The sequence below is a fragment of the Mobula hypostoma genome, chromosome 1 (assembly GCF_963921235.1).
Source record: "Mobula hypostoma chromosome 1, sMobHyp1.1, whole genome shotgun sequence".
Lineage (NCBI taxonomy): Eukaryota > Metazoa > Chordata > Chondrichthyes > Myliobatiformes > Myliobatidae > Mobula > Mobula hypostoma.
In genome coordinates, this window is record NC_086097.1 from 208,244,594 (window position 1) to 208,262,147 (window position 17,554).

At 42.0% G+C, this 17,554-nt stretch overlaps 1 protein-coding gene across 3 annotated transcripts in view; it reads left to right on the top strand.

The window, feature by feature from the left end:
* Nucleotides 1-12,038: 12,038 nt before the first annotated feature.
* The window catches only part of rgs20 (regulator of G protein signaling 20), a 103,649-nt gene continuing 98,133 nt past the window's right edge, over nt 12,039-17,554 (top strand). For 2 of the 3 annotated variants that reach the window (XM_063041810.1, XM_063041820.1), the window contains exon 1: nt 12,039-12,282. Coding sequence is in view for 1 of the 3 variants with exons in the window: in XM_063041830.1 (XP_062897900.1) it covers nt 13,908-13,918 (11 nt within the window). In the remaining 2 variants the exon portion in view is untranslated. Of the gene's footprint in view, nt 12,283-13,888; nt 13,919-17,554 lie in introns of those variants that run through there. The other variant, XM_063041830.1, reaches the window with a different exon arrangement.

Sequence of the window (17,554 nt, forward strand, 5' to 3'; positions counted from 1 at the left end):
ACAACCTGCCCCTCACAAAGCCATGCTGATTATCCCTTATCAGATTATCCTCATAAATTCTGTCCCTAAGATCCTCTCTAATAGTTTGTCCAGCACTGATGTAAGATTCAGTGGTCCATAATTTGATATTGTGAAATTAGTACCTTTTTATTAAACAAGCAATAGAAATTATAGGGTTTTAAAATAGAAAAGCTTAAAATTATAGAGTCATTGAGTCATAAAAAAGTACAGCACAGAATCCGGGCCTTCAGCCCATCTAGTCTGTGCTGAGCTATTTAAACTGCCTACTCTCATCAACCTGCACCAGGGCCATAGCTCTCCATATCCCTAACATCTATGTACCTATCCAAGCTTTGCTTAAACATTGAAATTGAGCTCGCATGCACCACTTGCGCTAGCAGCTTGTTCCACACTCTCGTGACCCTCTGAGTGAAGAAGATACCCCCATATTCCCCTTAAACTTTTCACCTTTTGCCCTTAACCCATGATCTTTAGTTGTAGTCCCACCCAACCTCAGTGGAAAAAGCCTGCTTGCTTTTACCTTATCTATACCCCTCATAATTTTGTATACTTCTCTCATATCTCCTCTCAATCTTCTACGTTCCGGTGGAATAAAGTTCTAACCTATTCAGTCTTTCCATATAACTCAGTCCTCCAGACCCTGCAACATCCTTGTAAATTTTCTCTGTACTCTTTCAACCTTATTTGCATCTTTCCTGTAGGTAGGTGACAAAACTGCACACAAAGCTACAATTTTGGCCTCGCCAATATTTTATACAACTTCAACATAACAACTCACCTCCTGTACTTTGATTTATGAAAGCCAATATGCCAAAAGCTTTCTTTATGACCCTATCAACCTGTGACACCACTTTCAATGGATTATAGACCTGCATTCACAGATATCTTTGTTCTACCACACTCCTCCTAGAAGATGGGATACTGCAGACAAGCAAACTTTATAGCAGTTGAGACATCAAGAACAAGGGGCCATTGATGCAATATTAATGTCTGCATTGTTTAGAAATGAGAGGAAAACAATGAGTGTTCAGTTTGAGAAATTCACTTCAAAGGTTTGAAGGGAATCAAACACAAATGCTTTGAGTTTCCAAAAGCTGTAATACTCTAAAACTGCAATTTTGCATGTTATGTGAAATCCCCTCCACTTATGCAAAAGTTTCACACAAATCTGGACAGCAAAATGGGAGCATCTCAAATGATATTCTTAACTGTTGTAAATACTCGGGATTAGATGAGATAGGCGGGAAAAGGATAAGGGACAATTTCGACAATCCATTTGACCTTAAGTGGAACTTCTGACCACAACATATTGCATCACTAAGTCTCATCTATTACCACCTCTGTTACAGCTGTTGCATGCCCTCACCTCTTATCCACGTGCTTGCTCTCTAGACTTTGAACACTTATAATCTGTCAGTAAACCACCCCAATACTTCTATCCCTTTCTTTAAGATACTTAGCTGATCAATTTCTTTGACCACCAATCCTAATTTTGAATACATAATATGTGTGAGGAAACTGCAATCCTAATCTGTCTACTCACGAATTGTGGTGAATAATTAAACCATTAATGGTCAAAGGATGCACCATCCGCAGTTCCACCCTCTATGGCAGGTGAACCCGGCACATAACAGGTGTGGTTCGCTGCCTGAGCACTCCAGCAGTCCAGGTTCAATATTCTGGCTGGAAGTTTATTGCTCTATTAATTCCTCATGAAATTAAAATGCAGTTGTGCTCGGTAAGTGTAAATAAATGCAATGGGAATGGTGAAGACTTGTGCTCCAGAAATAGCCTTTAGCTTTTAATCACAAGCCAAGATGTTTCACCATAACTGCAGCACTGATATTTATCTGAATAAATGGAAAATAGCCCATTTAGAATCAGTTCGTATAAAGGCAAACAAACCCAAAATTGCCAGCTTGTACCTCTTCCACTCCCCCCACCTTCTTATTCTGGCCTTTGACCCCTTCCCTTCCAGTCCTGTTGAAGGGTCTTGGCCCAAAATGTTGACTGTTTATTCCTCTCCATAGGCACTGCCATACTTGTTGAGTTCCTCCAGCATTTTGTGTGTGTTGCTCAAGATTACCGGCAATTGCCGAATCTCTTGTGTTTATACTCAATTCTGACAATTATCGGTTCATTTAAGTCATCAAAGAAGTTACGCATGCTATGACAAACAATACTAACAAGTAACACCTATCTGTCCATAACCTGTTCCCTGATGTTCCATTTGAGCTTTGTTTTGATCACTGGACTCCATTCCTCAGTATGGGTTAAAACATACACAAATTCCAGAGCTGAGTTGTGAGTAACAGTAGTAGAGTTAGCCCAACAAAGCATCATTTGATTGAGCATGGCAACAAGGAACCCTCAGAAGGTTTAGTTCAATAAAATTTATTGAAATCTGAATAAATGGAATCCCATACTTAGCACAAATATTGCCATTGTTGAAGATAATTATCACAATCCCAGGTTCATTGCTGTAGGACATTGGCCAAGGACCAACTATCTTTAAACACTTCCTTCACAAATTCTCCCCAACATTAGCTCAGATGGTAATCTTGGTCAGCATGGACCAGTTGGTCTGAAGGGGTTGCTTCTGTGCTGTGTTACTCTATGACTCTCTTAGATCCAATGTGGAAAATTCCCTGATGATTGAATAGTGTTCATTTCCACGTAGGCTAGGATTAAATTGGGGGATTGCTGGGTGCTGTGGCTTGAAGGGCCAGCAGTACCTACTCCACACTGCACATCAATAAATAAATAAACGTCTTAACCCTCTTATCCCCAGGATCATACTTACAACCCTCTGGACCTTCTCCAATGCCAACACATCCTTCTTTAGATAAGGGGCCCAAAACTGCTCCTCGTAGTCTAAATGTGGTCTGACCATTCTAGTCTTCTCAAGATGAGTGCCAACATTGCATCTGGCCTCCTTACTCCACCTGCAGTTAACCCTTAGGGAATTATGCACTAGGGAACAGCGATTACACTCACTTCTGCCTCTGATTCTCTCAAATTTCTGGCATGTAGCTGGTGACCACAGTGAAGATTAACACAGAACACTTAATCAGTTCATCTGCTATTCATTTGTTCCCTACTACAATCTCTCCAGCATCATTTTCCAATTGTTCAATGTCCAGTCTTGTCCCTCTTTTACTCTTTATGTATCTGAAAGATCTTTTGGTATCTCCTGTTATATTATTGGCTGGCTTACCTTCATTTTCTCTCTCCTTATTCCGTTCTTAGCTGCCTTCTATTAGTTTTTAAAAGCTTCCTGGTCCTCTAACTTCCTACTAAACTTTGCTAGATTAAATGCCCTTTCTTTTGCTTTTACCGGCTGTCATTGACTTCCCTAGTCTGCCATGGTTGCCTCATCCTCCATTTAGAATACTTCTTATTTGGGATGTATCTATCCGGCACCTTCCAAGTTGCTCCCAGATACTCCAGCCATTGGTGTTCTGCCATACTCCCCGCTAGGATACCCTTCCAATCAACCTTTGATCAGCTTCTCTCTTGTACCTCTGTAGTTTCCTTTACTCAACTGTAACATTGATACCTCTGTTTTTAGCTTCTCTGTCTCAAAATGCAGGGTGAATTTTATCACAATTTATGATCACTGCCTCCTAAGGGTTCCTTTACATTAAGCTTCTTCATCAAATCTGGCTTATTACGCAACATAAATCCATATTTGTCTTTTCCCTAGTGTACTTGACCAGAAGCTGCTCAAAAAGGTTATCTCATGGGAATTCTACAATTTTCTTCCCTTGAAATCCCAGCCTTATCTTCCCAGTCTGTATGCAGTTTGAAGTCCCCCATGATTACTGTAACAGAGAAATAGCAATTAAAATTGTTGTCACTTAAAATTATCTGTGCAACTGAAGAAACATCCAACAGCACTTCAGGAAACTAAGAACACTCTTTTGAGCCCACCTTTTAACTTGCTGGCTGTAAGCAAATAATGATGGGCAATCTTATAATGAGTGCATAGCGACTGTTGTAGAGAAATCTAGCATGGCAGGAGTCCATTTGGCTCATTGTGCCTGTACCAGCTCTACATGAGACCAGGCTAGCAGATCTCCTTCCTCTGCTATCTCCCCTTAGGCCTGAAAGGTCTTTCCTTTCAGATACATACTTAAAGTGCTACAATTACATCTGCTTTCATTTCCACTTAGCCATGCATCCCAGATAGCGACACATTGCTCTTGGCAGTTTTTGTTCTCTGGCTCATCATTTTCATTCTCCCTTGACCCCTTTGGCATTAGGAGTAGCTTCTCTCTATTTTTCAATACCTTTCCGGATTTTAAATAGCTCTATCATTCCCCCTTACAATATTCCATTCCAAGAAAGCCAGTCTAAGCTTCTCCAATCTATTGACATGACTAGAATATTCTCAGTAAACCTCGTCTGCACCTTCTCCCTAATCTTCACATCTTTCCTAAAGAATGACACTCAGAAATTGATGCAATATTCTAGTTGTAATGATAAACTATTCATTTTACAGAGGTTCAACGGGGTTTTATTGCTTCTGTGCCGTGTACCATTATACTTAAAAGTCCAGCATCTTATTTAAGTTGCTTTCACAAGCTGCTCTGCCATCTTCAACAAATTATGTGCATTTATCCACAGATCTTTTCTTTTGCATCTCTTAAAGAATTATGCTTATTACTTTATGTTAGACTGAACTTCCTGTAAAAAGAAATAATTTTCTACAGAAGTGGTTCTATATTTTGCCTGATATTCCACTCATTTAGAATGTAAAATGCACTACAGTGCTTGCATCTAGCATGGTATTTTAAACTAAACAGAGCTGATCTGCTGACTCACTTTCCTCATTGGAGGGAGAGTAAAAGAACAGATTCTACCAATTGAACCCAGGGCTCAGATTAGAGAGGGAATATTGCGTTATTAATCTTTGCTTTCAATTTCTTGTTCCACTCCTGTGAACCTCTTGGGTATGGAAAGCTGCAGTCTCACAGAGAATATGGACGTCAGCCAGTTAGAATAGCCAGAAGAGTTTAAAAGGAGACAGCTTTATAGAGCTGGCGTCAGAGGAGTGGGTGACGGAGTAGAGGGAGTCGGTGTAGAAGGGCTTTGGCTCAACGTGGCTTAGGCAATAGCAGGTCGGGGCGAGGTAGTTTGCCTGTGTAGAGTACAGACAGGAAGTATGTGAGTGAGGCCGGTGTTCTGTGCTCGGCGTCAGATGTGGGAAGTCATGGAGTCTCCCAGCCTCCCGGATGGCCATATCTGCACCCGGTGTGTCGAGCTGCAGCTCCTAAGGGACCGTGTTAGAGAAATGGAGATACAGCTCAATGACCTTCATCTGGTCAGGGAGAGTGAGGAGGTGATAGAGAGGAGCTATAGGCAGGTAGTCACACCGGGGCCTCGAGAGACAGATAAGTGAGTAAAATTCAGGAGAAGGAAGGGCGAAAGTCAGATGCTAGAGTGTGTCCCTGTGGCTGTCCCCCTTAACAATAAGTACTCCTGTTTGAGTACTGTTGCGGGGGGGTGGTGACCTACCTGGGGGAAGCAACAGTGGCCACGCCTCTGGCACAGAGTCTGGCCCTGTGGCTCAGAAAGGTAGGGAAAGGAAGAGGATGGCAGCAGTGATAGGGACCTCTATAGTTAGGGGTCAGACAGGCGATTCTGTGGACGCAGGAAAGAAACACGGATGGTAGTTTGCCTCCCTGGTGCCAGGGTCTGGGATGTTTCTGATTGCATTCACGATATCCTGAAGTGGGAAGGACAGCAACCAGAGGTCATGGTACATATTGGTACCAATGACGTAGGTGGGAAAAGGGAGGAGGTCCTAAAAACAGACAAGGAGGTTGGAAGGAAGTTCAGAAGCAGGACCTCAAAGGTAGTAATCTCGGAATTACTGCCTGTGCCATGTGACAGTGAGTATAAGAATAGAATGAGGTGGAGAATAAATGCTTGGCAGAGGGATTGGAGCAGGGGGCAGGGATTCAGCTTTCTGGATCATTGGGACCTCTTTTCGGGCAGGTGTACAAAAAGGACAGGTAGTACTTGAATCTCTGGGGGACCAATATCCTGGCGGGGAGGTTTGCTAAGGTTATTGGGGAGAGTTTAAACTAGAATTGCTGGGGGGTGGGAACAGAACTGAAGAGATGGAGGAAGAGGCGGTTGGCTCACAACTAGAGAAATCTTGTAAACAGTGTGAGAGGGAGGATAGGTAGGTGATAGAGAAGGGACGCGATCAGACCAATGGTTTGAAATATGTCTATTTTAATGCAAGGAGTATTATGAACAAAGCGGATGAGCTTAGAGCGCTGATCAGTACTTGGAGCTATGATGTTGTGGCTGTTATAGAGACTTGGATGGCTCAGGGGCAGGAATGGTTACTTCGAGTACTAGGCTTTAGTTGTTTCAGAAAGGACAGGAAGGGAGGCAAAAGAGGTGGGGGCATGGCACTGCTGATCAGAGATAGTGTCACGGCTGCAAAAAAGGAGGAAGTCATGGAAGGATTGTCTACGGAGTCTCTGTGAGTGGAAGTTAGGAACAGGAAGGGGTCAATAACTCTACTGGGTGTTTATTATAGACTTCCCAATAGTAACAGGGACATCAAAGAGCAGATCGGGAGACAGATTCTGGAAAGGCGTAATAATAACTGGGTTGTCGTGGTGGGAGATTTTAATTTCCCAAATATTGATTGGCATCTCCCTAGAGCAAGGGGTTTAGATGGGGTGGAGTTTGTTAGGTGTGTTCAGGAAGGTTTCTTGACACAATATGTGGATATGCCTACAAGAGGAGAGGCTGTACTTGATCTGGTATTGGGAAATGAACCTGCAGGTGTCAGGTCTCTCAGTGGGAGAGCATTTTGGAGATAGTGATCACAATGCTATCTCCTTTACCATAACATTGGAGAGGGATAGGAACAGACAAGTTAGGAAAGAATTTAATTGGAGTAAGGGGAAATATGAGGCTATCAGGCAGGAACTTGGAAGCATGAATTGGGAACAGATGTTCTCAGGGAAATGTACAGAAGAAATGTGGCAAATGTTCAGGGGATATTTGCATGGAGTTCTGCATAGGTACGTTCCAATGAGTCAGAGAAAGAATAGTAGGGTACAGGAACCATGGTGTACAAAGGCTGTTGTAAATCTAGTCAAGAAGAAAAGAAAAGCTTTCAAAAGGTTCAAAACATTAGGTAATGATAGAGATCTAGAAGATTATAAGGCTAGCAGGAAGGAGCTTAAGGATGAAATTAGGAGAGCCAGTAGGGGCCATGAGAAGGCCTCAGCAGACAGGATTAAGGAAAACCCTAAGGCATTCTACAAGTACTCAAAGCTGCTGTGTAGGTTGATTCTGTGGTTAAGAAGGCATACAGTGCATTGGCCTTCATAATCATGGGATTGTGTTTAGGAGTTGAGAGGTAATGTTGCAGCTATATAGGACCCTGGTCAGACCCCACTTGGAGTACTGTGCTCATTTCTGGTCAGCTTACTACAGAAAGGATGTGGAAAACATAGAAATGGTGCAGAGGAGATTTACAAGGATGTTTCCTGGATTGGGGAGCATGCCTTGTGAGGATAAGTTGAGTGAACTCGGCCTTTTCTCCTTGGAGTGACGGAGGATGAGAGGTGACCAGATAGAGGTGTATAATATGATGAGAGGCATGGATCGTGTGGATAGTTAGGGGCTTTTTCCCAGGGCTGAAATGGCTAACACAAGAGGGCACGGTTTTAAGGTGCTTGGAAGCAGGTACAGAGGAGATGTCAGGGGTAAGGTTTTTACGCAGAATGATGAGTGTGTGGAATGGGTTGCCAGCAATGGTGGTGGAGGCGGATACGATAGGGTCCTTTAAGAGACTCCTGGACAGCTACATGGAGCTTAGAAAAATAGAGGGCTATGGGTAACCCCAGATAATTTCTAAGGTAGGGACACGTTTGCACGGCTTTTTGGGCCGAAGGGCCTGTATTGTGCTGCAGGTTTTCTATGTTTCTATGTATAGCACAAGAACAGGCCCTTCAGCTGAAAATGCTGTGCCAAAGTAATTAAATTAGTAATCAAATACCCAAATAAACTAATCCCGACACAATGTCCGTATCGTTCCATTTCCTACACATTTATGTGCCTATCTAATAGCCTGTTGAACATCTCTGTTGTATTTCCCTCCACCACTACCTCAGGCAACCCTGGCACCCACACACTTCATGTAAAATAACAACTTCTTCTTTGAACTTACACCTTATATGCATGCCCTCTGATATTAGACATCCTGACCCTAGGAAAAAGATTCTGTCTGTCTACTCCATCTCTGTCTCCCATAATCTTACAAACCTCTGTCAGGTCTCTGTTCAGTCTCTGCTGTTCCAGAGGAAACAATCCAGGTTTATCCAACCGCTCCTTACAGTACATGCCCTCCAATCCAGACAGCACCCTGATAAACCTCTTCTGTAACCTCTTGAAAGCCTCCACATCCTTCCTGTAATGGGGCAAACAGAAATACATACAATACTCCAATTCTTGCGCTCAGTTCCTCAACTAATAAAGGCAAACATACCATCTGCTTTTAACCACCCCATCAACCTTGGTAGCACCCTCAGAGAGTTGTGGACATTCCCTCTGGGCATCAAAATACTAAGGGTCTTGCAATTAACAGTGTACTGTTCATTTACATTTGATCTCCCAAAGTGCAACAGTTCATAGTTATCTGGGTTACACTCCATCTACCATTCTCTGCCCATACCTACAACTGATCTGTATCCCACTATCTACTTGGGTAGTCTTCTACAGTGTCCACAGAACAACCAATCTTCATAACATCTGAAAACCTACTAACCTGCCCCTCAATGCTTTCAGCCGGGTCATTTATATATTTATATCAAAGTTCAAAATGCAGGTCGATGGTAGTAGACGGTTTTAAATGTTTGGCGCAGACTAGATGGGCTGAAGGGCTTGTTTCTTTGCTGTACTCATCTATTCCTCTATGACTTTAAATTCATGATCAAACTATATGTATATACTACCCCGAGATTCATTTTTGTGCAGGCAGTCGCCAGAGAAGTACAATAGAATCAATGAAAAAATACACACAACGACTGACAAATGTGCAAAAAGAAGACAAGTCTGGACAAATAATAAAAATATGAGTATGCAAATAAATAATATTGAGAACATGAGTCGCAGAATCCTGGAAGGTGAGTCCATAGGATGTGGAGTGAGTTCAGAGTTGAGGTGAGTGAAGTTATATGCGCTGGTTCAGGAGCCTGATGGTTGAAGGGTAATAATAGTTCCTGAACCTTACAAATCATATATGTATTTATATATTATACAGCATTGTATTATATATTATGTACAGTATTTATAAATATATATATTTCGAACACCAAAGGTCCTAGTTCAGATTACTGTAGAAGACCACTACTAATGGACTTCCAGCCAGAAGTCCCATCAACTACTACCTCTTCCTTCTATGAGCAAGCCAATTCTGAATCCAAATGGCCAATTCACCATGGATCCCATGCATCTTAACCCTTTGAATCAATTCCCATGAGGGACCTTGTCAAACATCTTACTAAAATCCATGTAGACAATACCTTCTTCGGTCACCTTTGTCATCTCCTCAAAAATCTCAGTCAAGTTAGTAAGCCACTTGCCCAACACAAGGCCCAGCATCCGCATCACTCAATAACCTGGGGTATATCCCATTAGGACCTGGTGATATCCACCTTAATATTCTTTAAGGGAACAAACATTACCCCTTTCTTTATTTTGTAATGCCCTAACAAATTAGTATGATCCAGATGGATCTGTCTATTGGTCACATCCTTCTCTTTGGTAAATACGGATGCAAAGTATTTATTTAGGAACAACAGGAATTCTGCAGATGCTGGAAATTCAAGCAACACACATCAAAATTGCTGGTAAACGCAGCAGGCCAGGCAGCATCTCTAGGAGGAGGTACAGTCGACGTTTCAGTGACAAAGGGTCTCGGCCTGAAACGTCGACTGTACCTCCTCCTAGAGATGCTGCCTGGCCTGCTGCGTTTACCAGCAATTTTGATATGTGTTGCTATTCATTTAGGACCTTGTCTATATTCTCCTTCCTTTATTCTTGGTTTAAACACATGCTCCCTCCTTTATCCTTAGGTGGACCTACCCACTCCCTAGTTATCCTCATGCTCTTGATGTATGTATGGAATGCATTCTCACTGTCGGATGGTCTGGATTCAATCCTGATCTCCAGTGCTACCCCTGTGGAGTTTGACTGTGTGAGTTGCCTACAGGTGTTCAGGGTTTTTTTTTCCCACTTTCCAAGCAATTATGGATCAATAGTTTATTGGCTGTTAAATTGCCCTTAGGGTAAGTAGGAGGGTAGTAGAATCTGAGGGAATTGAGGTAAATGTGAAGAGAATAAAGTTAGTATTTGATGCTCACAAAGCATGCTGGAAATCTAGAGTAACACACACAAAATGCTGGAGGAAGCAGCAGGTCAGGCAGTACCTAAGGAGACCCTTCATCAGGACTGGAAAGGCTGGTTTCTTCTCCCTTTCTTTCCAGTCCTGATGAAGAGTTTTAACCTAAAAGGTCAACTCTATTATTTTCCATTGATGCTGCCTAACCTGCCTGCTGAGGTTCTCTACTAGTATTTTATGCGTGGACTTGATGCTCATCGCTGTGGTTAAGTGAAGCCTGTTTCTGTTCTGTAAAACTCCATTATTTTACGTGTGACCGTGACCTAAAGTATACCAGCTAGTGACAGACAGCCTCCGGTGCAGAGCCTCACAATCCCAGAATGCAGATTTTTTAAAAAACATAATTAGGTGCATTTTCCAGAATTTTAGTGAATTTATTTGTCTGCTTGCTCTTCAGCGACGCTAGCTTTCTATCATGCCTTGATTTCACAACTCTTACCGTTTCAAAATGCACGGCTGGAAGGATAGGGAGATGAAGGCAGGTACGTCGATAAGAAAACAAGACAAGGCAGAAACAAGATAAGCAGAAAGAGAGAACGTATATTAAAGATAATCTTAATTCTAGATAAGATCCTAAACATATCCAATAAATTAATGAGCAATTCGGATTTGCCTATTGATGCGTTGAGACTCGGAAGAATTGGTGGCATTAATATGTAGTGATCCCACAGTTCACTTTGATTGGTACTGTTGACAAGAAATGAAATCTAATAGGTCAGGCACCATCTGTGCAGGGAAAATCAGATCCCTGTAACTCTGCTTCTCTTTCCATGGATGCTAACTGATCTACTGAGTACAGAATTTTGTGTTTTCTTTTAGATTCCCAACTTCCTTGTTTTTGTTTTGGATAAGAAAAGTCTTACCTGGTCATGGTGAGAGAGGGAAAATGGAAGGCGTATATAATAAACCTGTTGGGCTTTATTGCATGTTTGTGTACATTACAATGTTAACGCCTGGTAGAAGAGCCCTGCGCACAGTGCACGTTTCTGATCAAATAATAAACCATGAAAATCTGCTGTAATACGCTGATGATTAGAATGGTTTTGGTGTTTTGCGGAGAACAGCCGGTGATTTAGGTGAGGCAGCTATTTTGCTTCCCAATACTCCAGTTCCATTCAGCATTAATAACGACCAATGATCAAAAGGCGCTGCCAGGCAACCGGTCGGCAGCACCTTGTCCCTGTATTTTTTGATATGAGATTTCTAAATCCAAACAAATAGCAATTCCTCTGTTGGAGACGCTGGCCATTGGTCACTGAGAACTTCAATCTGATTAACCCCTAATTAACTGATTTAAAAGAAAATTAAAATGCATCCTTCCCGGCCTCCTGTACAATGCCGCGTTCATTTCCACACTGCCGTTTTACGCCAGAATGTGTTTAGAAATAAAATGTTGATAAATCATTATTGATTGATCGCCCAGCTGTTGCAATATTGACATATAGCTGAGGCTCGAATAGGTAATGTGTTCACTGGGCAGATACGGAAAGGCTCCTTGGGTATGTACCGTGATGTTGTTCGCTTCTGCTGAAGACTAAGGGGAGGTGGGAGGAACAGCTTTCTCTGGATATGGCGAATTCGCAGGCAATAACGCTCTCTCTTGTCCGATTTCTCCATCGACGCATTATTGCCGGACGATCTAGCTTTCCCGTGGTGCCGTCGCCACTCTAAAATATTTTCTTTAAAAAGGAAAGATACCTTTCGGGAGTGGTACCCCGTGTTCATTGACACAGACGGGTAAACGTAAAGAAAAATCCATAAGCTTAAGCCAATTCATGTAGTGAGCGCTTTCGCCGAGTAATACAGTGTCGACCAAACCAGAGGTGAGTGCAGAATTAGACTCCTTTTTCCTGAACTATTTTTGGCATCGTTTATTGTATGAACTTATATTAATTTTTAATATTTAAGAAACTGCTACCAATAATATAGGATCTGCCAGTGATTTTGTATTTCATGGTTTATACAATGATTAGGTCTGACTCGTTATTTGATTTGATATTTGTTTGCTGTTCTATATGGGATTGCAACTCCTATGATGTTAACTTTATAGCATGAATTGTGCGTATATTTTCTTATTAATGGGGAAAAAAAGAGTCATACACAGACTGACACAATAGACAGCAGGTTAGTATATTGGCTAGAGGGTCCCAGGCTAGGTTTTGCGGTATCTTGCAACAGCGGACAGCGGTGGGGATGGGGGGGGGGTGAGGGTTCCATCTCGGCCAACTCAAGAAAGAGAAGTGTGTTATTTGTGTTTCTAGTTATTTTTATTCCGCCAAGGGAACATCCGGTTATTTTAGGTTCATTATTTTTGTCATGGCAATCGCCTTCGGAGTCCCCCTCATCGTCCATTTTAAGACTGCCAAGTGCTCACCTTCTCTCTAATGCCGTGGACCACTTGCCTCTAATTTCAATTACAAGTCCTCTGATATCTGGTAGTGCTGTCATGATTTCTCAGTTTCGATTTGACAAATGAGTGAAAGGTTGTCATCAAATTAAAAATCCTGCAGTAAAAGGCAGACACCAGGCGCCTGCTCTGTTTTGTGTAATGCTGCGGAGCTCTCCGTAGAAAATGGCAGGGAGGATCCAGTGAAGCAGTTATTTTGATTTTGGGGAGGAAGCAACATAAAACAAAACGTGACAATAGAACGGGATCTCGCCGCACAAACCAAACTGTGCGATAGGTTTCGGCTGTTACCAGGTTCTAAATATAAATAATCACAATTTATTCGATTCTGTCCACAGTTAAGCATCTCCCCTTAGACAGCTGTTTAAATATGAACAGATCGTTTAATAATAAACTAGGCTCTTCGTTTTCAAATACAGTTGGTCTTTGAGATTCAATGCATGTTTGTTTATGCTTGTGTGAAAGCTGATTTCATCTGGCAATAGATCGGGAAGAACTTGATGAAAATTGCTGCTTCAAGTTTCCACATAGCGCCTGACTTCAAAATATCTGCACTGACATCTCAAAGATGCATTGTACACTGTTGGGAATCTAAGGAGAATTGGGCATAACTTAAGAGAGATGCAATGTGCGGCTTCCAGGAGCATGTCACGGGGAGCCCACTACTGCGAGGATCCCCGAGTGCAGTTGGAGCAATGTGTATTGGGCGCTATGGCATTCACGGTTCATTTGTCATTTTATTCCCTGACTCGATAGCCGGTTTTACAGAGAGCCAGTTAGGTTTGCGGAAACATTCCGCGTTTTAGTTTACAAGCTGTGGCTTGCATTGCCACAACAAGCAAAAAATGCGTGAAGAAGGAAGAAATAAAATCTCGAAAACGGATTTTGGACCATAAGGGGATTTTTACTGTAAAATCCCAGCGTTTTTATCAGTAACCAGCCGCACGCATGCGCAGGCGTTGCCAGTGAGCGGCCCTGGGTGAGGATCCCACTGGAATCGGCTGGGAGGGTGGTGGAGATCGTCTGCGGCTCACCAGATTGATGCTCGGACCGTAAGTACCTCCTGCACTGCCCGCACACACCACACAAACCGGGGATACCACTAAAAGCCGCGCCTTGTATATCTGAAGATTGAGTGTGAGGGGAGGAGAGGGTGGGGACCGCGCGGAATCCTTTTCGACTCTGGGCTCCCCTGGACGCTGCCCAGCCTGGGAAGAGGAGGAGGCAACGGGGCAGCATCTCTCTCTCCATATTACAACGGAGGGGGGCACGGAGACAAAGTCTGTGCCGTTCCCTTGTCCTTGGGGACCCCCTGAGTTCAGGCATCAGTGGGGTGCAGTCTACAGCGTGGGGCTCCCACACTGCATGTGGCACCGCTGAACTTGGTGAAAGATGATCCCCAGTTTTATTGATGCTGATCCTGATGCTTGTTAACGAATGTGTGCTCAACTGGGAATATTGGAGTCACTCAGGCGGGGTTTTTCCTTGTTGCATTGGAGGGAAAGCCCCTTTTTAGAGCATCTGTCCACCAAGTAATATCAATGGCCTCTCCAGCCTTGGGTGGCGAGCAGCAATTTCCCGTTTTAGGGAGAAAAAAACGAGGCGCAGTTTCCTCGGATCTGTGAATTCAAGTGGTTACATCATCTCAACCCTGTCCCCCTCCTCTCCTGCTGCAATATTACAAGTATTCTAAACGCTCTCTTGCATTAGGTACTTTACACTTGCGGAGGGGAAGCGTATCTGTGGGAAACGAGGGAACACTGATATCCCCTGTTCTTCGGTTAGCGCACCTTGTCGAATAGAACAATTTTATCATTTCGGACGTAGCTTAACTTCTCATTTAATTGTAGTTGCGGCCAATTCGTACAGGGAATCTGCACCCACCGAAAATGTAACTTCAATTGCGGTAAAAATCCCAGCAGTTTATACCGGGGAGGAGTATTTTGTGATTGCTCATGCGAGCCTTCATATCGCCCATTCATTATAACATTGTTATGTGTCCAGTGTGCGCATTTAAAGCATTTGATTCGAGTGCTGAAATGGCATAATGTAACGCAGAACAAAACGTTACATGTGGCTCTTGCATTTGGTCCCTCGAAGTAATCTGGAGATTGTGTACAATGCTAAAGTCACACGCCGTGAAACCGGGGCTGAGACTTGACGGGCAACTTTCCGAGGATTGGGAGGCCGTTGTCAGGTAGAATTGTAGCCTGTAGTTTAGAAAGGTTATGGTATCTTTTCGGCGACACTAGAATATTGGAAAAGACGAAACAATCCTATTATCATTTCTTCTTTGACATAATTAAAACTAGAACATTGGTAAATTAGCACAACAGACAAAATTAAACAATGAACAAGAGAAAATCCAAGCAACAGACTGAATCCATGTATGTAGGAATGTATAAATGTGCCTTTTCTCCCAAAATTGAAGTTTTCTTTGTACTTTAGCGCCTATACATAAATCGGTTTCCAAATGTGTTGCCACAGTAATCAGTAAGCTAAAACAGTTAAGTAGAATCGGTTGAAACATAGGATTGCTTTGACCATCAGAAAGGGTTATGGATTTCGTGGAAGAGATTATTGCACAAGGTAATACCGTGCAGCCTATAATTCCCTCACTCAGGGGTTGGAAAATATTTTCTTTTAATTAACTCTATCAAACGATAAAATAAAATTCATAAGAATTGTAATTTTTAAATTATAATTGAATAACAATTTTACTAATGAACTCATTTTAATCTGGCCCATTTAGTACCTCATTCTAAAGCAGTCAACTATCGCTAAAGTATCAAGGGAAATGGGGATTATGTAATTAATATGCTGTGAATTTTACAATATATTCATGCCCTGTAGGCTACAAGAGCATTCATATAATCATAACCTAATAAATAATGAATTGTACTTCACCCATTTGACATTATATTTATAAATGTAGGTGAAATATATTATTAATTTTAAAGGTGTGACTGATGAAGAAGAACAGCCATCTTCACACCATTTTTTGTTTGCCTGTTTCATTTTCAGAGATCTCTGGCCCATTGATCTTTGTCAGCAGAATACTAAGAGAGTGCATTTTTAGCTAACCAGTTTAATGTGTTGGGTTGGGATAATTTTTTTTAAATAAAGAAAATAAGGTAAGATAAAGTTGCTGTTACAGATGGATGTAACAGAAAGGCAGAAAATGCTGGCAAGATGCAACTGGTCAGGCAGCTCCTGTGGAAAAAGGAGCAGAGTTAACATTTCAGGTTGATGAAGTGTCTTTGAACTGAAATACTAACTACTTTTCCTTTTCTACAGGAGTTGCCATCAAAAGTGTTTCCATCATTTTCTGCTTTTATTTCACATTTTCATCACTTGCGGCTATTTGATTTTCTAGAAAGGCAATTAGTTTGGTAGGTGAAAAATATATATATTATTAGCTACCATGTTACCATGTTTTGAACCACTGTTGACTTTGCCACATATTTAATATCAAATTGGCATTTACAGACTAATCTACCTGCTGCACAGTTAAAAGGATAGTGAAATTACAGTGCAATTGCAATTAAAAAGTCTCGGAGATAAATTATTGACATTCTGCAATATTGATTATAGGCTATAGCAATCTTTAGCCTAATCGGCTAAGTGAGGTGCCTATACAGCTATGCGCATCTTACACTGTGAGTAAAATTAGGCGATCACTTTCAGCGGTGGTGAGAATAAAAGGACTGACTTGCTGCCGCAGGGAGGAGAAGGTGTCAGCTTTATTGAATATGATAGTGGAAAGCTCTCAACAAATGAAATGTACTGACAGGGTGGTGAAAGAATGTATTAAATGGGAGGGAAATTGGGGAGAAACTGCAGGGAAAAAAACATGAAGGGACTAGTCAAAAGTGGATGGAGGGTTCAAAGTTCTGTGAATGTGAGATAAGATGAGAGAAATTAAACGATGGCTGGAGGATAGAAAAAGGCAAGAAAGTCCGGGGTTTGAAATCAGAGCTGCTGCCAGCAGAAAGACTGGATGTGCCACCTTCACAGTTGTTTTGGGTAGACTGTTAATTACATTGGTAACTGTACTTGGGGAAATCGTATCAATGTAGAAAGATAGAAAATAACTGAAGGATTCAGGCTCTTACATAACAGCTTAAACCACCTCCAGGAAAATGGTTTATTTATTTTCCTCACTTCATACTTAATAGATAGAATGTCAGTGCTGGCAGTGTGTTTTGAATTTTCATTATTTCATTGTCTAATGGAAGTAATGATGCTCAGTTAAGCTGCAAAGCTCCTGGACACGGACCTCTTTAAGATTTGGAATTGCTTTGCTTCATTCTGTTGTTAGACGGTTACTTTGAACATTGCACCTTATTTGAATGGATTCTTCTGGCAGTCTCAATTAGATCTATCAGCAAATTGATGAATCTGGTCATTTCCACACAAACAACTATAACACTAATAATTAGTGAGGGAAAAGGTCCCAATGGGTGTACGAGGTTTCGTCGACTTGGAAGAAATGGTGATGGTGAAGCTCTGCGTGGAAAGGTCAGCGATCTGAGAGAACAGTCGCTTTTCACAGATGCTGAGAGCACAGGCAATGGTGCAGGAAAGAGTGTGGAAGAATTTTAACACACAAATTAGTTAGCAATTTTCAAAAGTACTCACGCAGGCATCAGAAAGCAAATCTTGATGACTGAAAACAGCAGGCTCGT